This window comes from Lissotriton vulgaris, chromosome 10 (assembly GCF_964263255.1).
Source record: "Lissotriton vulgaris chromosome 10, aLisVul1.2, whole genome shotgun sequence".
In the NCBI taxonomy this organism is placed as follows: Eukaryota; Metazoa; Chordata; class Amphibia; order Caudata; family Salamandridae; genus Lissotriton; species Lissotriton vulgaris.
In genome coordinates this window covers 418114378-418139378 of record NC_141698.1, presented here as the reverse complement: position 1 = coordinate 418139378, position 25001 = coordinate 418114378, and the positions used below count along the sequence as shown (strand labels likewise).

At 44.8% G+C, this 25001-nt stretch overlaps 1 protein-coding gene across 1 annotated transcript in view; it reads right to left on the bottom strand.

The window, feature by feature from the left end:
- FBXL16 (F-box and leucine rich repeat protein 16) overlaps positions 1 to 25001 on the bottom strand; it is a 304232-nt gene that overhangs the window by 16992 nt on the left and 262239 nt on the right. Inside the window, exons 4-5 of the mRNA XM_086939622.1 lie at positions 18933 to 19017; positions 16955 to 17018 (exon numbers count right to left, since the gene is read on the bottom strand). Coding sequence (XP_086795748.1) covers positions 16955 to 17018; positions 18933 to 19017 — 149 coding nt within the window. The remainder of the gene's footprint in view (positions 1 to 16954; positions 17019 to 18932; positions 19018 to 25001) is intronic.

Here is a 25001-nt window from a genome sequence, read left to right as displayed (position 1 = left end):
CATGGGCCCAGTATTGATATGAAGGACATATATTTTGATGACTTTAACAAATTATTGTCTGTTCGGTTAAAAAAGAAGTCACTTTGGCTTCTGCCACTGAACTATAAAATCTGCAAACAACCAGAACTGCTTCAGAGAATCAAAGGCTGTTACACACACAATATGTCACTGACACAATTTGCTGATATAATACAAACAATAGTCAACTCATCTTTGACAACTGGTGTTGTGCATCTTTTTAAGAGCACTGGATCTGGGCTGGTGACAGGATTTGAAGAAATATTTGGATTGATACCATTACTTTTTATTATTTGTTCTCCTGCCAGTTTGGAGGTTTTCCAACCATCTAAGTGCTAAACAGCTGCAGTATTGTCATCTTCCTCCTATCATCACTATGCCTCCCTCCCAGACATTCAGGAAATTGACTGACTCTTTAAGACAGCAGTGGACACACTAGAGGCTGTATCTATGCCTGAATTTGGGGGTGGAGTTGATATTAAGCCCTCAGCTCTATTTTGCAGACATAGCTGAGCAGTCGTCTCTCTCCCCCATTGTCTCAGCCCTAGGTAGTCACAAACAGGAGTCATCTGTGGCTTCTCCTGTTAGCCATGTTATAGATCCCCCTATTGTGATGGCTGACGGGTCTGCTAGTAAGGAGTGCAGTGGAAGGTTTGCTCTAGTATCATGAAACACAGCAGGTCTTTCTGCTAAATTAGATGACCCAGTTTTAGGCTCTTTTATTGATAGGTTTGACCGGTGTGTGTTTCAGGAGACCTGGCCACGGAAAGTGAAAATAGAGAAGGGTTTCGAAGCTGCAGCAAAGCTGCTATTTGCTCAACATCTGGCCATCCCTCCGGTGGCCTGTTATTATGGATTAAAACCACCCTGAGGGTGTATACTAGAGAAATTCCAGTGCAACTCACCGATATATTGGGGTAGAGGCTGTTGAGCCAAAGTAGGAAATCTTGGCTACTTATTAATATTTATAGTAGGCCCACATCTTTCAGCGTGTCTTCCCCAACTCTAGAGGTTTAGGATAACTTTATTAATTATTATGTTTAGTCACATAATGCAATACACACTCCACACAATACCACTCAGTGCCACATAATTATATGCTACATAATTACACTGCGCTCAACGCAACATTCACTCCAAATAACACTCAGTGCCACATAATTACACACAACATAATTACATTGCACTCAATGCAAAATACACTCCAATTACCACTCAGTGCCACATAATTACACTCCACATAATTACACTGCACTCAATGCAACATACATTCCAAATACCACTCAGTGCCACATAATTACACGCCACATAATTATACAGCACTCAATGCAACATACACTCCAAATACCACTCAGTGTCACATAATTACATGCCACACAATTACACTCTACTGAATACAACATAACCTCCCCATAATACCACTCAGTGCCACATAATTAAATGCAACATAATTACACTGCACTCAATGCAACATACACTTCAAATACCACTCAGTGCCAGATAATTACACCCACATAATTACACTCTACTGAATGCAACACACTCCACACAATATCACTCAGTGCCACATAATTATATGCTACATAATTACAATGCACTCAATGCAACATACACTCCAAACAATACCACTCAGTGCCACATAATTACATGCCACACAATTACACTCTACTGAATACAACATATCACTCAGTGCCACAAACTTATATGCTACATAATTACACTGCGCTCAACGCAACATACACTCCAAATAACACTCAGTGCCACATAATTACACACAACATAATTACACTGCACTCAATGCAAAATACACTCCAAATACCACTCAGTGCCACATAATTACACTCCACATAATTACACTGCACTCAATGCAACATACATTCCAAATACCACTCAGTGCCACATAATTACACGCCACATAATTATACAGCACTCAATGCAACATACACTCCAAATACCACTCAGTGTCACATAATTACACGCCACACAATTACACTCTACTGAATACAACATAACCTCCCCATAATACCACTCAGTGCCACATAATTAAATGCAACATAATTACACTGCACTCAACGCAACATACACTTCAAATACCACTCAGTGCCAGATAATTACACACCACATAATTACACTCTACTAAATGCAACACACTCCACACAATACCACTCAGTGCCACATAATTATATGCTACATAATTACAATGCACTCAATGCAACATACACTCCAAATACCACTCAGTGCCAAATAATTACACGCCACACAATTACACTCTACTGAATACAACATACACTCCATATTACAACTCAGTGTCACATAATTACACGCCACATAATTACACTCTTCTCAATGCAACGTAAATACACTCCACATAATACCACTCAGTGCCATATAATTACACACCTCATACTTACACTCTACTCAATGCAACATAAATACACTTTATCTATCTGTCTATCTATCTATCGCCCTCACACTATCTGTCTATCTATCGCACTCACTCTATCGCCATCACTCTATCTATCTATTGATCGCCCTCACTCTATCTATCTGTCTATCTATCGCCCTCAGTCTATCTATCGACCTCCCTCTATATATCTATCGCACTCACTCTATCTATCTATCGCATCACCACAGCATCACTCGGGACCACAACAGCATCACTCAGGGGCACCACAAAATTACTATGCGCTACCACAGCATCACTGAACGCCACAGCATCACTCGTCGCCACCACAACATCACTCAGCACAACCACAGCATCACTCAGCGCCACCACAGCATCAATCTGTGCAACCATTCAACAACAACTGGTTCAAATATGTTCTCTCAATGTTTCAAGCTTTATTACAAATGCCACAAAAAGATGTTAATATTTCACTTCTGTTTTTGGATTTTCCTTACAATAAAATACAATGAACATAATCTTCACAAAAGTTATTTACAAAAGCTATTGCCATTATAAATTACAATAACTTTTATTTAAGTATTAATTATTAAAAAAATTAAAAGCCATTTTTATTTGTAATATCAATACATGTAACTCACATAAATACAACACATATTGCATTAAAAATGCTATAGGTGTCACATTTGCGAAAGGTGAAACCTTTGGCATTGTAAATGACAAAGCTAATAATTTCGCTATTTTCAAAACCAACACATACATAAAAAAATTGTCATTTACAATACCAATAGCTCAAACTTTCCTAATTCGACACCTATTGCATTGCGAATGCTTGTTGATATTTGTATTTATACTATGTATTCTGCAATAAATGGAACACACCTTTTTTGATATACTGTTCTGACTTGTACTAGTTTGAGTGCTCTGAAATACTATATAATAGCTCTGACATATATGACATAGTAGAGTGGGGAAACCCACTATTCCACCATCCATGGGTGCCCAAATTACTATATATTGCTTAGAGGTCAGACCCGATACATTACATCTTTTTCTTCCAAAACCTTTTTTTAACTTTATGCCAGTCCTTGGTGTCAAGTGGGATGTTTGCCCCCTAGGGCAGGAAGATAGGAGGGGAAACCTCCACTGCTCATCCTATAGGGGTCAAAGGATAGTCTAGTGCCCAGAGATGGGAGCTGCAGTCCAGTGGCAAGCCTAAAACCCATTCTTCCGTTACTTTTTTCACTGATGTCCTGGTTATTTCCCCCTAGATTGGCACATAATAATTGTCCCACCAGGGGGACGTAAAAGTTTATTAGGCTAACAGAGGAACCAGTGAGTAAAGGAATGGGGTGGTGAACCATTTTGGCATTAAGACCCAATCCTGGGGAACAAACCGTATTTCTGCCCCAAGACGGAGTCAAGCCCATATGTCAAAACTTCACCCAAAGAAATCCTAATTTCCTCTCACTTTGGGAATGGCTGCAGTAATGGTGTTCTTGGTTAGGGTCAACCTGGGAGCCTTGTCAACAGTGGACACTTCTGAAATGTAGAGATCCGAGGGGGAATACAGGGTGGTGTGGCTTGCCTTTATTTCTGCATGTTTTCTTTATCAGATTCCCCTGTGAACATTAAAGTATGGGTTCAAAACCAAAATGTTTCCATTGTTGCGTGACAGAAAATATGGCAGTTCACGCCAATGGCCAAAGTCTTATCACCCGGTGTTCCAACACTTCTCCGTATTAAAATGCTGCCCCTAATTGTGGGTGGATCCAATGTGTATCATGAGAATGGACTAAAACTGTGACCATTTGAAGGCCTCAATGAAACTATATTAACTTCACAAGTTTTAATCCCTTCCTGTTGAGGTTGATAGTGACACCCACACACGTGGGGGGTTATCGTTTTAATCAGAAGTAGTGTGGGAGCCTGAGTGGTAGGATGTTTGTCGATCCTTAAAGATTTTGGAACTTTCCCTCTCAGAATTAGGAGTCAAATTTGATGTTTACCCTGCATTCTAGGAAACTGTGGTGGAACCCACATAAGCCACACCAACATTGAACACCCCCCACCCCCAAGTGTGTCTAGTCTTTAGAAAAGTCTGGGGTTGTTGGGTGTCCCTAGGTGCTGGACAACCTAAGGCCCAAATACAGCTGCTCTCCACATACCTATAAAGACTGAAATTCCAAGGAAAAATCTTGATGTTGCATCTGGAGGCCATTCCTGTCAGGGTTGATTGGTTCAATCTCACAAGAGGGTACTGTTTTTATTAGGAGAAGTGTGGGAATGCTGTATGGTAAGACTTGTGAATTCCTTCTGATTTCGGAATTTTCCCTCATAAATGTGAGGAATGTCTGTAATTCTAGACGAAGAATGATGTTTGAAGGGCATTCTGAGTCAGAAAGAGTGGTGGGATCCACATTATACACACCACCCTGGACTACTCCGGGTGTTTATTTTTTAGAAATGTCTGGGGTTAGTAGGTGTTCCTGGGTTCTGCCCGACCGTAGACACAAATAACATAGCTATCCACATCACCAGAATGACTGAAATTCCAAGGAAACATCTTGATGTTGCCATTGTGTGAGTTGGTGAGTGCCTTTCCTGTCACAGTTGATTGGCCCAGCTACACAAATGGACTACTGTTTTATTCTGAGAAGTCTGGTCACACAGAATAATACAATAGTTTGCTATTATCTTATGAATGTCAATCTTCTGTTGACTTTTAGGTGTGCGTTAAAGTGGAAAAAAACACATTTTTCAAAATGCCCTCAGAATCACATGATATGGGATAGCTCCAAATTCAGAGCTGTAGAAATAACCAATATTTCTGAACTCAAAAATCTTTGGCACATTTTCAAAATGCATAGCTTTGGTAGCAGCCCATTCTACATTCATTAGATTTTACCTTATAAATTGTTGTGTGGTCCATACTCAATGACAAACATTTATAAGTTGCAGTTTGTTGTTGGCTCTAGTTATCAGACAACCAACAAATACTATATATCGCTCAAACTGGAAGAATCTGATGGCCATAATGGTATGTTACTGTTGTAAATTAGCCATTAGGGCAAACAAATACAAATGAAAACATTGTTATCTATTTCTGGTTTTTCCTACTTACTGTCATTGGTTTTTTATTTAAATTATCAATTTATTTGAGAAAACCATAAGCAATCTGCACAAAATGTCCCATGCTAAATTCAGAACTGTGTCTGTTCCTGGAGGCTCCGAAGAGGGTGATCTTAGAACAGTAAATCTTTTGTTGATGTCAGTTTTATAAAGAAAATATATACTTTCTTGCACAGCACCGTTTCCAATTTTTGCAGAATATTGCTACATTTTGGCTATTTTCTTTGTTTCCTTCAAGTGGCTCCAAAGCTGTAGGCAGCCTACAATCCCCAACATGGAAAAAAATGACACATATTTTGCCTGGATGCCTTTTGTGGAAAAAATATGAAGGCTTAAGTGCAGATTTACTCGAAAAAGGGCCCATCTATGGGGGTTATGGGCGTGCATCAGCATTCAAAGATTCATCAAAGGATCATTACACAGTATTAAAGTATGTAAACAGGTAATTTGTTACATGAATGCATAGGCAACCATAGTAAGAGAGTGTTTTGGTTACTCCCTCTGACAAAACCTGGTGGTGGAAGATTTGCACCATGAGAATCCCTGTAGGACTTTACAGGAGGGGTAAAACTTTACCTTGCCATCAGTAATTTTGTACCTATTTATAATTTTTTGACTATGTCTGCTGGTTCCCATGAGGGAAATATTATGCTCTACACAGTAGGCCAGAGTTTGTTATGGTGACACACCAATGATGAAGGCTATGGGCCAGATATATCATCAAAAGTTATGACATCGCATTAGGCTGACACTTTTATCCTGAAAAGCACATGTTAAAGTCAATAGGCCTTTAAGGGTAGATTGTGATTAGACTGTTATACAATATGCACAATACCATTCCAGACGGCCGCTATGCTTAACTTTCTCGTTGCTTACTTTTTATTAAAACAGTAGTCTTGTCGCAATTAGGTAGCAGCATTTTTCTTTGTTCAGTTTAATTCATGTAATTTATTTTGCCTCCACTTGTTGAGTTTGTTTGTGTTTTTGATGGGTAGGTGGGTGAGAGGGTCAATGTAAAATGAGCATGTAGGTGATGGATTCATAAGTCCACGGACAAGTGTCACAGAGTGTTATTGTGTGTCTAATGAAGGAAGAGGGACTTTTAGGTATGTCACACCTACTGCCAATTTCCAATTCTTGTAATAATTCAACTGGGAATCCTTCTAAATTTCACAAGAACCATTCCATGGCCTGGGATGCTTGAGGCAAAACCGCCTTACATTTAACCCAATCTCCCTAAAGTACCTATATTCAACTAGCATTATGGCTGAGAGAAAATGCTTTGACTCCATACATCTGTATCGTTATCATAGCTTCCTTAATATTGACAGCTTGCGCTGTACTCTAATTAGTCTAAGTTTCTTCTTTTCTGTGAAATAATGTAGTATACAAAATGTGCTTCTTTTATTACAACATTTGCCTTTCAGTCTCCTTGTGGTAGTAGTACTTTCACTCCCCTGAAAACCTGGAACTTTGTGTTAAACATGAATCCTTGGGTTGGTGTTGACGCTCTGAAGCCCAGAGAACCTGTGAGGTTCATCCTTGGTATTGTGTATAACAGGCAGCAGACAACCTTTTGCACAAGAGGTCCTTTGGTGGAACAAAGAGAAGTAAAAACACTGACACTGTTGTAATATGCAATTTTTTGTGAGTTGTGCATTTTTTTATTCTTTATTATTGATTGTCATTAGGGATATAGACTGTGAAATGTGATATTCCTGTATAACATATGATGATGGTTTTTTTATGAATAGCATGTACCCAATGTGTATCAAAATAGTCACCTATGTATATGTTTTAACTTGTTTTATGTATTGTATTGGGGTTTTTCGACAAAACCTAGTGAAAATAATTTATAATAAAAATAAAGGATTTTTATCTATCAAACTTGTGGTTTAGAATATTCTTGCTCATATACCCAGCCTGTGGTTTATGATTCACATTGATAGTATTATTTGTTTCATATATTCTGTGTAGTATTATATTAATTTATATTCTTAAAGTATCTTCTTAAACGTGGTCTGGTATCGAGTACCGATCCAGTCCCAAATATATACATATATAAAATAAGAAGGAAAAAGAGAACCATATTATGTTTTTGTTCTACATTACCCTGCCCTTTTTCTACAGAAGGGGGGCCCTGTCTTGTTTGGGGAACATAGAGAAGAACATATGATTTAACAGCAAGGAAGTGATTTTGACTCACAGAGATGAAGACTGGAACCAAAGAGATGAATATTAACCTAATGCTTTGGATTCTTCTCAAAGTCTGAACTGTACAGTTCTCTGAAAGAAAGGGATTCGGGACTAGCCATAAAACAATCTTTGCAAATCTAACCTTTTCAACGCCTTGCGCTGTTTTTATAGCTCCATATGAAATGGGTGAACTTCACGCTGCTCTGCAGGCAGACAATCCTCAGGAGATACCTTCTGGACTGAAATAGTATGCTGACTGGGAAGAGACTCCTTTTTGTTCACTCAGGTGCTCCTTTTAAATTCCCTTTAGATTATTCTTCCTATCCACTACAATCCTATACAATTTACAAAAGACAACAGGTTCAGAGATAAGCATTCTGTCTCGTTCATTAAAATGCCAGTGTTTCGGGTTGGTTCAATATTGAATATATACATAAGCAATAGTCAGAACCATTTCAGAAAAGACATAGACATGAATGAATGGACAGGCGGGCACTCTGCGGATCCGTAGAGCGCCATGCAGATAAGCAATCAGTATAAACAGCATAAACGGTGCAAGAAGACCCCAAGGGAAGCACAAGTAGCATGACAGGTGCCCTCCAAAGTCAACCAACAACCAGCAAGAGGGGGACCTAGTGGTCAACATAACACCATGGACACTCTCTGACATTCAGAAGTCAGTCCTCAACAAAGGTTTGGGATTTGTCCCTACCAATAAACTCGACACATTCAAACTACATACAGAAATGCAGGAGTTAGTTAGAAAAATGTAACTCTAAACCTTTTTTCCGAATAAAGAAACCCCCTTGGCAACCTCAGACACAGGGCTGAAACCCAAATCCACCTTCACCCCACCGGATGCAGTATTACCTGTAGAAGTACTAGCTTTCAAAAAAGCAGTGATGAGCGAATTGAGCACATTAAACTCATCAAATATCAACGTTTTCCATATTACCAGCCGCATGGAGCAAGAAGCAATTAAACAACTTGCAGCAAACAAGGATATTACAATCAAACCTGCCGATAAGAGGGGGCAATAGTGGTACAGACCACGACTGCCTATGACCAAGAATGTCTAAGACTTTTGTCCGATAAGAGAAACTATACAGTCCTACAAGAGGACCCCACGGAGTCATTACGCACCACCTTAGCAGGAATGGTGGAAGAGGCACTAGCCCATGACTGGCTGTAGAAAAAGGAGGCGGATTTCCTAATACAAAAGACACCTAGAATTAAGTATTTTTACAGTATCCCAAAGATACATAAGAACCTGGATAAGCCTCTAGGAAGACCATTCTTCTCAGGCATTGGGTGCATTTTGGAACCCCTGTCTAGATTTGCGGATGCCTTTCTGCGTCCTCTGTTACAGGCCACGGACACGTATCTAAAAGACACTAAGGCGGTTCTCCAACTACTGAACAATCTATCTTTAGACCCCGAGACTCACTTACTACTGAGTCTCAAAGTGGAAAGCCTGTACACGAGTTTGCCCCACGATGAAACACTATCCATCATCGAGGAAGTACTATTCACCACCCCTTGGAAATACCAAACACCCAGGGGTGTTGTTCTAGAATGCATCTCTACAGCACTCACAAAAAACGTTTTCGAGTACAACACCACACTGTACCTCCAAAGCCATGGGACCAGCATGGGCAGCACTTTCGCTCCCAGCCTGGCGGGCCTGTATGTCCAGCACCTCGAAACTAATAACATCTTACACACGGACAATCCCTTCAGAGGTAACATCTGTACCTGGAAGAGGTATATAGATGATATTTTGGTCATCTGGCAGGGAGACTTACAATCTGTGACTGAATTTATGACATGGCTAAATACCCAAAACGCCTTCTTAAAATTCACCAGCTCAGTCTCCAAAGAGTCCTTGGTGTTCCTGGATTTAAATATTTATGCCAAAGGCGGAACATTGAAAACTACCACTCATTTTAAGCCCACTGCCAGAAATTGCCTCCTGAAATTCGATAGCTTCCATCCGCGACATCTACGGGAGAATCTCCAGAATGGCCAGTTCCTCCGCCTACGGAGGAACTGCACATATATAGACAAGTACAAGGCCCAGGCATCAGATCTAAAAATCAAACTACAATAGAGACAATACCCGGACCGGGTGATCAACACTGCAATGAAGCGAGCCCGGAACAACAACAGAGAAGCCCTTCTAGAAGACAATGTTAACAGGGAAACTAACCAGAAGAGACCAATCTGTGTGACAACATACAGTACTCACTCTAACGAAGTCTCCAAAATCATTAATAAGCACTGGCGCACATTGGTCTGTGGTGAACTAGAGTTTGAAAAACCTCTCTACGCACACAGGCGAGGTAAGAACTTGAAGGACATTGTAGTCCATACCCGTCCGCAAAGCAAACAACCAGAACAACCAACACTACATGGCATACAAGGGCACCACCCTTGCGGGAATTGCAGCAGCTGCCATTTGACCAAGAAAAGTAAACAGCTGACTTTTAGAAATGGGACCAAATGGGACCAAAGAAAATTTACAAATTGCAACAGCAAAGACGTGGTATACCTGATCACCTGCCCTTGCGGCCTCGAGTACGTCAGGATGACCACGAGAGCAGTCAAGATCAGGATTAATGAACACAAGAGTAATGTGCGATGCAAGAAAAGTTCTACCAAAATGGCCACTCATTTCCTGAATGAACAACACTGTATCAATGATCTGGCATGGACATTAATAGAACAACTACAGTCTGAGATCGGTCTGTTTGAAAAGGAACAGCGCTGGGTGTTCCGTCTGGGTACCCATATCATCGGTCTCAATGACGATATCCCAAGGGGGCAACTGCACTGACAATGAGTGGCAACCCTCCCTTGGACATCTCTTAGCACAGGAGATGTTTTGGGACCTGCCTAACAATGAACTCCTTTCTTTGGCATTTCTAAATCACCGGGTACAAGATAGACTTTGGGACTCCCGAAGTGCAGAGCAGCACTATCAGAACCCAGGGAGCTATCCCATACCACTATGGCGCCACAACTAGAACTACAGGGGTAGTGCCACCAACAACCGGTTTGCATCAAGACCGGTAGGGCACCTTTAGGCAAATCATCAAATTTTCCAAATTAATTTAGCCTGAAAAAATGTATAGCGGCACACACTGGCAACCTTAGTTGCTTACACGGAATTAGTGAAAGGAAATACCAGTCATTCCTTTCTATCTCGTCAACTTATGCCAACCAGTGCTTTTCTATTCCAAAATTGGTGCCTGCAAATACTCAGTACTGAAATACCGTAGTAAATGTATAAAAATGCAGCAGAAAGGCGGTCTGTGGGACGCGCATGCGCGGAGTGAGAAACACATGTCCTCACTTCGGCACATGTGCGTCAGCACGGACGCTACCTACAGGGCTCTGCACAGGCGCGAAATGATCGCGCTGCACATACACTGCCGGGTGAGCCGGGAGAGGCAGCTTTCACAAAGGCTTTTACCGGATTAACCATATATGGGCACCTTTTCCCTTCCGGTAATTAGAACAATTAGTGCGTAATTGGCCCGCCACTAGGAAATAAAAGGTGCGAATCCCAACAAGGCCCTCATTCACTTCGGAGGCGCGTTGGGGCAGCAAGACGTAGACTTTTCCCTCACAATCGTGAGTAATGTACCGGGTAGCAAGAGGCAGATACTGCAACTCTGTAAGTTAGCATTCTGAGTTGTCTTTTTGCCTTAAAGGATGCAGATTGGCATGATTATCCCCCAACGTTTTGAGGCTCATGAGACACACCATACTGTGTCAGAAAGTAGGCATTTAAAACTATTTTTACCACCCTCCTTACAGTACCAGGTCACCTGAGCCACATAGGTTAAAGCAAATAGAATGTGTGTTTTATGTTTTGTGTTTTGTATGTCTTGTCTATGTCCCTTTTCTTACAGGGCGCACCTTCACTATTAGGATGACAATATATGTCTAGTAGCTGCGGCCCACACACTTTTTTCTAGGTCACTGAGCCTGGAGTAATACGAATAGCTAATGGCTATTTGAAGGATATATTACTGTTACTTTTCTCTTGCTTTTTTTCTAGGTTCGCCAATGGCAGATACCTTACTGACAAATGTTTAGGTACACATTAGCCTTTATTTAATGGACACTTTTCTGTAAAGAACAGACTTTGTGTAGAAAAACGGGAGTAAGGTGGGGATTTAGGCACCCCGTCCCACTCCGAAACATGGTGACACACACAAGAGGTGATGTACATTGCACTACATAAGCACCTCTGATCACAACCTTTTAACAGTGCCAGTTCAGGGGCCCATTAAATTTTTTGAGTCCACCCCACAAGCCAGGTACTTTTTAAACTATCACTATAGTCACTTCAAACCCCACCACTCACTCACTTTTACTAAATACCTCACACACACCCCACATGGTCATTGCTAAAAATGCTCCCGCGTAGTCGTAGGTGGCAGCACGCCGCATCCCGTAGAGGGGTGCGAAGACCCCAATGATGATTTATGACACTGAGGGTCCTTTTGGTGTGTGAGGGGTATTTAAAGAACACGTTTGTAGGGACCCCCCACACCCACCAGTGGATTCCTTTTGTTTATAAAATTCTGGCTAGGGAGATCAAATCCACCCCGTCTCTCTCTCTCTCTCTCCCTTTATGTTATTTTCATTAAACAGCATATCAGTCATAAATATATATATTTAAAACTCTTTAATCCCTGAGGAAGCTCATTTGCCCATCGGAAGACGAGTGAAACAAATGTTTACTGGATGTTGTGAAGATACAAAACATTTGCAAACCTATTTATGTAAGGAAAACAAGATTTTATCTAAATGACAAATTTGATTAAATGGGGAAACATGTCTATTATAAAGAGTTTACTTTTCATTGAATACAACAGATTGCTTCTATTTGAATGTCTTGTCTTTTGAAACTTAGTTGACAAACACCTTTGCCTGAAGATTAGAGAGGACCAGGCCCTGAAACCTCCTGATAGGTAGTGGTTAACTTCTGCCACTGCCAGCTGGTGGTGGGCACCAGCCACGGCCGCTGCAGGTAAGAGCGGTGGGGCAGTGGAGCCGGGTGAAGGGGGGGGGGGCGATTTTGAGTGACGATCAGATTAAATAAATAATGCATTTTCCCTTGTGGTCGTCTCTCGAAATACTCCCCTCTGGGCCCACCGCTCTTACCTGCAGTGGCCACGGCTGGTGAGCACTGCCATTAATTTTTGGGGACCTGTACTTAATTTTCAAAATCAGATATTGACTGCAGAAAATGGAGAATGACCAAGAAGGAAGAGAAAGATAGGAAGAGCGTAAAAAAAGGGAGAAAATAGAGATGAACATTTAGCTGCAAAATTGAAATAGAGGAAGAAAAAGAGCAGGGTGGAGACTTGCGCGCATGTACTTATGTTTTAACAAATTGACCTCTCCTTATATGGCTATGATACAATCATCTTGAAAAACATCAAGACCACGTCTGAAATGTGGAAGACGCTCATGGCCAAGGAAAACCTGGGTAGAAAGATACCTACCAATTCAGTGATTAACCCCTTCCACGCTCATGACGAGCTGGGCTCGTCATGGCGTAGCCTCCTCGCACGCTGATGACGAGCCCAGCTCGTCACGTAAAGTGCGGTTTTAAAAAACTCAGCACAGGAGCGGAATTGCGCTAGCGCGCATGCGGTTAAGAGCTCGTAAAGGAGGGTGGCACCAGCAGCAAACCCTTGACTCAAGGAGGAAAAGAAATGGAAGCAACAGATACTGACAGAGCAAAACTAACCAAAAAGGCAAAATCTACAACAGAAGAGATCTGCAGGAAATCAGGTTGCAGATTGGCGAGTATCCCAAAAAGACTGGTAGGACTTTTTGAGGGATAGTTACGGCTTGATTTAATGGTATCCTATTTAGACTTTATCATGCTTATATTCGTATAACCTGGCACTTATCGGTGTGCGGGACCCAGCAACCTAGAAATTGTATCTACTATGGCCAATATCCAAACCTGCTTGCAGATATGCATCATATACAACCACACCTGATACGTTGATCCAAGCCCATTCTATTCTCTGGCGTCTACCCCACTTAGCATTCAGTGCTGTGGGTCTCTGACCCTGTTTCCTTTTGAAATTCTTTCTAATTTTTCCCGTCAATTCTTGCCGCTCAGGCAGTGTACTTTGCTACTCTCAGGATTTAAACCATGCTTGTGCATGTTCCACAAGCTTTGCGTCACTAATACTTCCTGCGTTTCATGCTTCGTGAATAGAGATTTAGTGCATAACTTCGGTATGTATGCCATAGTCAGCAAAGGGTCTCTTGCTTCCATACAGATCAAAGTGATTGTTTCTCTCTGAAGGCATTGGATTTCATTACTATGAGGAAGAGTGAATATTTAGATTGATCTTAAGGGAGTTATTTACAGCATTGAAATAAAACATCGTCCTGATGATGGTCTTATCGATGGATACAACAAAGAGCGAAACGTCGACAACCTATTATCATCTCCTTTAATGCTGTCGTTAGACGCCAACTTACAACCACTATTTATTGTTTAATTTGGGTTGTTAGTTTTGAATCAACTGGAGCTGATATTCTATGTTATGAACCATAGAAAAAATATTGTCTTTCTTCGTTCATGACTTTCTTTGCTTGAATTAGTTTGTTTTTCACATCCCGTGTCATTTTTATTAAGTAAAGATTTAACTCAAAACAAACATCCCTTCTCTTCGCTCTGTTTTTATCTTCACCTTCCATACATTTATGCTGTGTTCGAAACAAATCCGATATCCTGTGGATACTTAAGAGTGTGAAATTGAGTTACCACTCATTGACCAAGAAAAAACATTTTTGAAATAAGTCCCTTGTAGCACCCTATGTTTTGAACCAGGTACAGGGTTGATGCATTGCATAATAGTCTTGAAGACTGTTCTTGTGTTTATGCTTCACACTCAAAAAAATACATAAAAGGTGGCCTAATTGCATGTGTTGGACCTGTCACAACGAGGGAGATGCTGAGGGCTGTTAGGTTTGCCATGAGAAATATGGTTTGGTCAAAGTTGGCGTGGTTAAACAAGATGTGTATGTCTCTCAGGATGCAGAGGTTGTTGTATTTCATTATGACCAGGTGCTTAATTGAGCCGGTGGTTGCAAGTGGGGCTTACCAGCACTAATTTTTCCTCATCAGACTTTCACCTACAGCAACAGAGAGAAAAACACAAGGAGGGATAAAAGCGGAAGAGAAAGACAAAACAGTGGGCTAAAAGTAGAAAAATCAGGGATGAAAAAGAACCTGGAAGAGTGTAAGAAAGGGCTAGCAGCTGCCTCGTGGTGGATTAATGAGGCATGAGGTGGAATCAAGACTGTGTAGATTTGTATTCAGCACCCTGAACTGAGATAGCACCGGGTGTGTCCTTCTAAAAAACAAACATTGGGCACCGGCACTTATTCTATTACAAATTAAACACTGGTATGATCTCTGAGACAGCATCAATCAAGGTGTCACTGAATGATCAATTTTGGAGTGTGGCATCTACATCAATTAAAATAAGCACATGAATGTTGGAAAAATGGAGCAGAGTATTGAAGTAGATGCATGTTTGGTCATGGGAAAGTCTTCAAAGTTTAAGGTGCTCTGTAAAAGAACTGCAATTCCACATCCAATCTTCTTGGGGTGGTTTTCAATTAGGATTCCATATGCTGGTTGAATGGTATCATGGCAGGCGGGTGAGACCTTAACACCTAGCCAGGTTTCTGAAATAAATGGGCTGGAGGTAGGGAGAGGAGTATGAGTGCTACTTGTAAATTTTCAGATGGTTCTTGTTCATCTGTGTAATTGAGAAAGGGCTGCCTTACCTGGAAATGTGTCTGAAATCTAGATTCCATCACTTCTCAGCAGCTTCCCCTCACTGCCCTCAGCAGAACTCTGTAAGCATGGTGCATAAATGTTCCCTCAAGTTTGGGGAAATTAAAGCAAAATGGAATAAAAATACTCTACGCGCCTGCATCTTCCATACCAGGGAGCACTTATAGTCGAAGATTACTTTTATTGAAGACCAAATACAGGCCGCCCAAAAGAACCAGAAAATGTGGTATGAACAGCATGGCCATGTAATTTCCTACAGAGAGGAGCTGGAGGGGTGACTGATTGTGACAGAGAGGATGGACAAAATGCAGGCCATCTGCTTCACTCTTCATAAAAGAGAGGCTTACAGGTTAAAACATGGAATCAGTCAATTGAAGACGGAGATATGGACATTGGGACATGGATAACATGGAAACTGGAACTGCCAAACAAGCACACAGACCCAAGCGCAATGAATCAGAGACGTAGACAGTGCTTCACATTCACAGACGGACACTGGGAAAGGTGGACGCAATCACCAACTCAAGGACCAGGTGGCAAAGGGGACAGGGGGACTTGGAAAGTAGGACCGTAAAAAGCCCTGGCACTGGACAGGGTGAACAGGCACTGGGACAAGGAAATACAGACATTGGCACAGGAATACACGGACACTGGTACCCGGAGAAACAAGTACTGGAAAAGCGAGAAACTGAGAATACGGCAAGGAAACATGGACACCCCAAAAGGTTGCTCAAACATAGGAGCAGGGACACACAAAGGCTTATTTAGGGGAACATGCAAACAGAATATAAGTGCTGGACACAGGGTTAGGGAGACACAAATATTAGGTACGATAAAACAGGAACGGTGGAATAGGGAAACTCATACACTGAGTAAGGAACACTCAATCACAGGAACAGGGAGAGGTACAATGTGATTCGCGAATTCACAATACCCAGTCAACATCTACAGTGGCACCTTCTAACTCATAAAAGACATGGTCAAAGGCAAGCATAAAGTCAACCAGTAATAGGAAGGGTAGCTGGTGATTGGACTGTTCCTGCATTGTGTGTAATGTTCTTTAAAGATAGATACAGGTGTCTAGGACTTAAAGTGTTTTGCAGCTAAGCTATTTGAGGAGTCCTATTTTTCGATGCCACGCGGTCTGTGCATTGGTGTAGTCTGTATGGTCTGGCATGTCTTATTTACCAACGAGTCAGAAGTGGTACGTATGTGTACATCTGTACAGGCTTGCGTGTTAAGAAGTGTCTCTTCAGAGCTGTATGTTCAGCTCGGTTGTGCTTGGGTGTGAGGGCATGAGTGTTTGATTGGAAGCTAGGGAGTTTAGTGTATTTCTGTGTCTGAGGGGAACTCACCAGCGAGTGACAGCAATCGTAAACTCCTCATGCTTAGAAGATGCTTCAATCCAAAATCTTGTACCTGAAAGAGACCAATAAGTCCAACATTACTCCATCTCTTAAACACTTCTTACTCAGATCTCCTCCGCTGGCCCACCGATCCATTCATCATTTAACTCCAGTTCAAAACACATACTTCCTAACCCATCCATCCACCCACCAACCATCCATCCGCCCATCCGCCCACCCACCCATCCATCCATCAAACCAACCACCCATCCATCCACCCACCAACCACCCATCCCCCATCCCCCATCCGTCTACCCGCCCACCCATCCATCCACCCAATTCTATCCATCCATCCTAACCCATCCACCCACCAACAACTATCCATCCATCCACCCATCCATCCATCCACCCACCCATGTCCATCTCCTCGTTACGTTCATTTCTCTCCTTCTCGCCCTTGCTTCCCCATGCTCCTCTTGTTTTCCTCGTTCCATACATCCTCCACCACTCCCAGCTTTCCTGGTTGTGGTACCTTTTATTCCAGGAACTGAAAATAAAATGCCACAATGGCACAAAGTATTGCCTTTCTGAGTTCCTCCGCTCCACACATAAGATGGCAGCGGTACAATATTTAGGATACTCAGCCACCTTGAACATTATTTTCTTGGCCACAGAAAATGCAGACATTTTTGCACATTTGGGCTTGAAGATAAAAAGCAAATGTGCTCCCGTGAACTATGAATGGCATTTGGACTAAATATCTCATCCAATCAGCACGTTTAAGAGCGAAATATTCCTTATTACCTGATGTTAAGTAGAAAAGACAGTATTTAAATGAAATCATTCATGGTTGTAAAAACAAAGCAGGAAAGTGGATTCTCAGTTATAGAGCTGACACAGCAGTTAGCGCGTGATCATCTCAAAACCCATCAAATATGTCATATTTCTAATCACACATCATTCATAAGTATTTAGAGCATGCACTGAAGCTTGACGTGTGCTTTATGATTCTTTGGAATGCAGTATTAAATGAACAGAATAGATAATAAATTGTCTAGGGGAAACTAAACATGGCCAAACTCGAATCAACTCAGCTGGGGTTGTTTCGGTCTTCCATCCGGTGTTACTCTTTTATATAGAGTCATGTGTTTCCTCAGTTAAAGACTGCTTTTTCTTCTTGGCCGCATAGTGACCAGCAATGTTATGATCTTGAAGTTAAAATTGTGAGAAAGACCCTCTACTCCAAGGCCAAATACCATTCATAGTTCATATTTGCTTTTGATATTTGCAAGCACATGTAAGAACATTTCATGGTACTGTGACCTATGCATTACTGATATCAGACGGAGGAGGAGCCTTTCAGACTCTTGCATTTTTTTATTGTGAGTTTTATTTTCAGTTTATCCATAAAATGTACCAAATATGAAATATCTGTATTTTTTTTACTATGGACCAACAGGGCATTTTAGCTTTCTATCCTCTCTCACACAGCTTGCAATGTTATTGCTCTTTCTGCCACACTTTCTTGGAATCCCTTAGATTTTTCCTCTAATTTGCATTCCTTATTGCTTAACATACTTGCTTATCTCTTTAATGAAACTTTCAATGCTTCCCCTGGTATTTTCTTTCTTTCATCTTTTTGCCTCCTTTGCTTGCTTGAGTGTTTGCTTGTTTACGTCCTTCCTTTCTCTCAGTCTTTCCTTTTCTCCTTACTTGCACCCCTCTGCCTTCACACCATTCCTCCTTTCTTCTTCCTTCTCCTCTCCACCTTGTTCCTACAGGCTCCTGACCCCTTTGTCGCCCTTTCTATCTCTCATGGCCTCCATCTTTCTCTCTTTTATCCCATCTACCTCCTCTCTTGCATCTGCCCCTCAAGAGCCCCCTCCCTCACCCAGGCACTCAATCGTCCCCATATGACCAGCGGCCCAGAGGTGGTCAGTGGTCCCCAGACGTGCAGTGGTTCCCAAGTCCAGAGCCATACTGTTACCTGGCAGCACCAGCGGAGATAGAGGCTGCGGAGAGACGACATGGTGGACAGGTAGCTGAGGCCTGTATCTGTGATGCGGACACACCTGTCAAGAGAAACACAATGGTGAAAAGGAGTGTAAGAAGATGGCGGCTTCCCCATCTGTAAAGGGTTGAACGTGGTCAGTGGAGGAGGAATGGCACAGAAGCGCCCCAGCGCGAGACTCCTTAAGATTAGTAGGGGCTCTTGACTTGGGAGATGGGGTAGTAGTGTTGAGCCTTTGTTGTGGTTTTCCATGTGAGATGAATCGGGATCTGGTCCTGGGATGTGGTGAGGGCTCACTGACTCTCTGAGAGGGTGAAGGGGCACCTGTCTTCTGAAATGGAGAAGGGCCAATGCCTATTGGAGTTGATGTAGGATCAGTGACTCTTAGATGGGCCAAGGGAGCTCCCTGTGTGAGTGGGTGTAGGGCCACTTGTTCTGTGAGATGCTGTACGGCCGTTGAGCATCTGTGTAGAGGCACCAACCGCGTTATATTGTTTAGGGCCCTGACTATGTGAATTGGTGTGGGGCCACTGGTTGTGTGCTTTTGTGAGAGGAGCTGGTGTAGGGGCACTGGATGTGTGGGTTGGTGTTGTGGTATTGGCGCTGTGAGTTGGCGTAGAGACATTGATTCTGAGAACTCGTGTTGGAGTAAAGGCTCTTGGAGATGGTGAAGGGGTACTGGCTGTGGGCACTTGTGTCGGGACAATGCCCCTAAAAGATGATGTCCATGACCTGGCCCCATGCGTTTGGGTAGGAGCACTGGCACTCTGAGGCAGTGCAGGGCACCGCACTCTGAGGCAGTGCAGGGTCACCTTACTCTGAGGTAGTGCAGGGTCACCGCACTCTGAGGCAGTGCAGGGTCACCGCACTCTGAGGCAGTGCAGGGTCACCGCACTCTGAGGCAGTGCAGGGTCACCGCACTCTGAAGCAGTGCAGGGTCACCGCACTCTGAAGCAGTGCAGGGTCACCTTACTCTGAGGCAGTGCAGGGTCACCCCATTCTGAGGCAGTGAAGGGCCGCTGCACTCTGAGGCAATCCAGAGGCACCGCACTCTGAAGCAGTGCAGGGGCACTGCACTCTGAGGCAGTACACGGACACCGCACTCTGAGGCAGTGCAGGGTCACTGCACTCTGAGGCAGTGCAGGTGCACCTCACTCTGAAGCAATGCAGGGTCACCGCACTCTGAGGCAGTGCAGGGTCACTGCACTCTGAGGCAGTGCAGGGTCACCGCACTCTGAAGGCAGTGCTGGAGCACCCCATTCTGAGGCAGTGCTGGGGCACTGCACTCTGAGTCAGTGCAGGGTCACCGCACTCTGAAGCATTGCAGGGTCACCGCACTCTGAAGCAGTGCAGGGGCACTGCACTCTGAGGCAGTGCAGGGCCACTGCACTCTGAGGCAGTGCTGGGGCACCGCTCTCTGAAGCAATGCAGGAGCACCGCACTCTGAAGCAGTGCAGGGGCACTGCACTCTGAGGCAGTGCAGGGACACCGCACTCTGAGGCAGTGCTGGGGCACCGCACTCTGAGGCAGTGCTGGGGCACCGCACTCTGAAGCAATGCAGGGTCACCGCACTCTGAGGCAGTGCAGGGGCACCGCACTCTGAGGCAGTGCAGGGGCACCGCACTCTGAAGCAATGCAGGGTCACCGCACTCTGAAGCAATGCAGGGTCACCGCACTCTGAAGCAATGCAGGGTCACCGCACTCTGAGGCAGTGCAGGGGCACCGCACTCTGAGGCAGTGCATGGTCACCGCACTCTGAGGCAGTGCAGGTGCACCACACTCTGAGGCAGTGCAGGGTCACCGCACTCTGAGGCAGTGCAGGGTCACCGCACTCTGAGGCAGTGCAGGGTCACCGCACTCTGAGGCAGTGCAGGGTCACCGCACTCTGAGGCAGTGCAGGGGCACCGCACTCTGAAGCAATGCAGGGTCACCTCACTCTGAGGCAGTGCAGGGGCACCGCACTCTGAAGCAATGCAGGCTCACCGCACTCTGAGGCAGTGCAGGGGCACCGCACTCTGAGGCAGTGCAGGGGGACCACACTCTGAGGCAGTGCAGGGGCACCGCACTCTGAGGCAGTGCAGGGTCACCGCACTCTGAGGCAGTGCAGGTGCACCACACTCTGAGGCAGTGCAGGGTCACTGCACTCTGAGGCAGTGCAGGGTCACCGCACTCTGAGGCAGTGCAGGGTCACCGCACTCTGAGGCAGTGCAGGGTCACAGCACTCTGAAGGCAGTGCTGGGGCACCCCATTCTGAGGCAGTGCAGGTGCGCCACACTCTGAGGCAGTGCAGAGTCACTGCACTCTGAGGCAGTGCAGGGTCACCGCACTCTGAGGCAGTGCAGGGTCACCTTACTCTGAGGCAGTGCAGGGTCACCGCACTCTGAAGGCAGTGCTGGGGCACCCCATTCTGAGGCAGTACAGGGGCACCTCACTCTGAAGCAGTGCCGGGGCACCGCACTCTGAGGCAGTGCAGGGGCACCGCACTCTGAAGCAATGCAGAGGCACCTCACTCTGAAGCAATGCAGAGGCACCGCACTCTGAGCCAGTGCAGGGGCACCGCACTCTGAGGCAGTGCAGTGGCACCGCACTCTGAAGCAATGCAGAGGCACCGCACTCTGAGGCAGTGCAGGGGCACCGCACTCTGAGGCAGTGCAGGGGCACCGCACTCTGAGGCAGTGCAGGGGCACCGCACTCTGAAGCAATGCAGAGGCACCGCACTCTGAGGAAGTGCAGGGGCACCGCACTCTGAGGCAGTGCAGGGGCACCGCACTCTGAGGCAGTGCAGGGGCACCGCACTCTGAAGCAGTACAGGGGGCACCGCACTCTGAGGCAGTGCAGGGACACCGCACTCTGAAGCAGTACAGGGTCACCGCACTCTGAGGCAGTGCAGGGGCGTCGCTCTCTGAAGCAGTGCAGGATCACCGCACTCTGAGGCAGTGCAGGGGCACTGCACTCTGAGGCAGTGCAGGGGCACTGCACTCTGAGACAGTGCAGTGGCACTGCACTCTGAGGCGGTGCAGGGGCACCGCACTCTGAGGCAATGCAGGAGCTCCGCACTCTGAGGCAATGTAGGGTCACCGAACTCCGAAGCAGTGCAGAGTCACCGCACTCTGAGGCAGTGCAGGGTCACCGCACTCTGAAGCAGTGCAGGGTCACCGCACTCTGAGGCAGTGCAGGGGCACCGCACTCTGAGGCAGTGCAGGGTCACCGCACTCTGAGGCAGTGCAGGGGCACCGCACTCTGAGGCAGTGCAGGGGCGCGGCATTCTGAGGCAGTGCAGGGTCACCGCACTCTGAGGCAATCCAGAGGCACCGAACTTTGAGGCAGTGCAGGGGCACCGCACTGTGAGGCAATCCAGAGGCACCGAACTTTGAGGCAGTGGAGGGGCACCGCACTCTGAGGCAGTGGAGGGGAACCACACTCTGAGGCAGTGCAGGGGCACTGGTTCTGTGTTTGTGAACAGTCACTGGCTCTGTTAAATGGTGAAGGGCACTTGAAGTTGAGTTGCTGAAGTAGCACCGGCTACGCGCATTCAGTAGGGGCACCGGACGGCCGAGATGATTCTGTGGTGCCAGCCCTTGGAGATGGTTGTGGGAGGTGGTACAGAGGTTTTAGCGGTGTGAAATAGTGCAGGGCGTGCTGGCTGTTAAGCTGGTGTATGCCAGCCATCCATGGCTAATGGGTCAAGACTACTCCATGAAAGGAGTCGTAAGAAGGCTGTCCCTTAGGGGTGGTATTGAAGACATGGACATGGTGTTGGAGCGTTGTCAGCGGGGAATGGTGTCGAAGCTCAATCTAATGGTGTAGAAGTATTTCTACGGGGAGAGTACAGGGGAACAGTCCAAAGGGTCACTGTGCAGTGCAGCCTTTCATTTATAGTGCAGTAGAGCCGGTTGTGGTCCATTTTTATCTTAAAAAGAATAATAATAATCAAAACCATCTCGACATCTAGGCACTATGCGAAGAAATTTACAACGAGCAAAAACACAACTAAAATACCACCTGAGGATTAATACCAAAGCAAACTTGAGAAAATGGCATAGAAGCAAATACAAAATCCAGGAATTTGTGAGCTTTCAATTTCTCTTTTGAAAATCAACATTAAAGTTAAGGCAACCTTTGCAAGCAGTTTGCAGTTCTATAGGGCCTATTAGGCATCAAAGGAACAGTAAACATCAAAGCTGAAAAGAACCATTTCTGAAAAACTATCAAGGCTTGTTCAAAAAGCAGAGTGGGCACAATGTAGCTCCCTCTAATGGAACGAATCTTCGAAAGGCCTGATTGACGTCCAGAGACCTAAGAGTCGTGTTTTGAAAAACAGCCCTTTGATCTGTTTGTTGTGATGTGGTTCCCTTACGGAAATCAGGCGGGTTAAAGACACTACTGGACATATGTACAAGCCCCCATTGCCACCGGAGTGTCACTTTTTTTAATGCTCCTGTGGCATAGCGGCATTTCCCATATTTACAAGGTGGCGCTTAACGTCACCTTGTACATTTAAGCGCCACCTTGTAAATATATGCCCCTTTCCGCTGCAGTCCTCTGTGGCAAATGGGCGTACAATGGGTGTTGCTGTGGGTGTTCCACCGCATCACCCATTGCTTTTTTACACTGCCCCAGGTTTACCAGGCTGAGGCAGAGCCAAAACAGCATCATTCTAATGCCATATTACCAGGTGTAGGAAGCTGTCTCAGTATATGCTATACCAAAGCAAGGTATAGTGTGCACAGAGTCCAGTGGAACAGCAAAGGTAGGCAGAGGTATAAGTAGATAGCACCTTACTCTCAATATGTGGTAGTCTGGGCGAGCAGTAGGGCTTTATCAGAGGGTAGTGTTAAGAATTTGTTGTACACACTCAGGCAAGAAATTATGTCACACACTCAAAGACTGAACTCAGACCAATTTGTGTGTATAAAAATATTACTTAGTTATTTTATTTCTAGAACTAAGCCAAGCCTGGTGCAGCAGGTAAGTGAAATAATACTCTGCAAGTTTTTATGCAGTGAAATACAGTGGAATGCAGGTGCAAATGCAGTTGGTTGAATTACAGGTAAGTCAACAGTTCAAAATTACTTTTCAGTTTCTTTATAGATTACTGTTCACGTTACTTCTTGGATTACTTATTAAGTTACTTATGCTAACCAGTGTGATATGCCTAGATATCACACTGGGACATTTCCTAGACAAAAGGTAAGTAATATGATTTTTATATTTTGCAGTTTTTCAGGTTTTCATACAAACCAACTCCACACTTAGATGAATTTTCAATGGAAAGCAGTCAATGAAATCCTATGGGAGGAACAGTGTTATCTTTTTATCGGTAAGCACTTAGGTTTTGGAGTTGGTATTCTAGGGTTGAACCAGGGTTCCCCCAGGGTCCACGATGCACTCTCAGCGGCACTAAGGCGGCCAGGTGCTGAGTGCTGAGGCCCAATGTTATCCAATGGGGGATAGGGGTCCTCTGGTAGGTGACTGCTCATGAGCAGGCCACAAGGTTGTGGGAGAAAATCTATTGGTGTTAGGCTCAGGGCAAAGGGTGATCCGAGTTAGCACCCAAGGTGCACCCACAGCGGCACAGGGGTGGCTGGGTGAAGGGTGCTGTTTTGGCATCGGGTGCCCTGTTGGTTTCATAGGGATTCTCCAGTTACAATACACACTGCAGGCTCAGGGGCGAAGATCTTCTGGAGGCAACCACTGGTTGGAGAGGTAAGTTTGGATGCCTGGGGATGCTGGGACACCGTTGGTTGGGCCACCCAAGACAGTGGGATGTCGGGTGCAGGGGTGTTTTCAGCCGTTGGGTTTTCTTACCAGCTCTGGTCGCGGTTGGGGGATCCTCCAGAAAGGGACTACATGTGTTGATTGGAGATTCGAGGCAGGTCAGAGATCACCAGATCTCATGTCAGGATCGCCAGGGAGAACTCCTTGTGGTGTTGGGCCACTTGAACTCGGGCCCTCGGGCGTCGGGTGCAGACTCACCAATTTGGCCAGAGCCAGAGTCTGTGGGTGAGCAAATCCGATGCTCATAGGAGACAACATCTTGGTTTG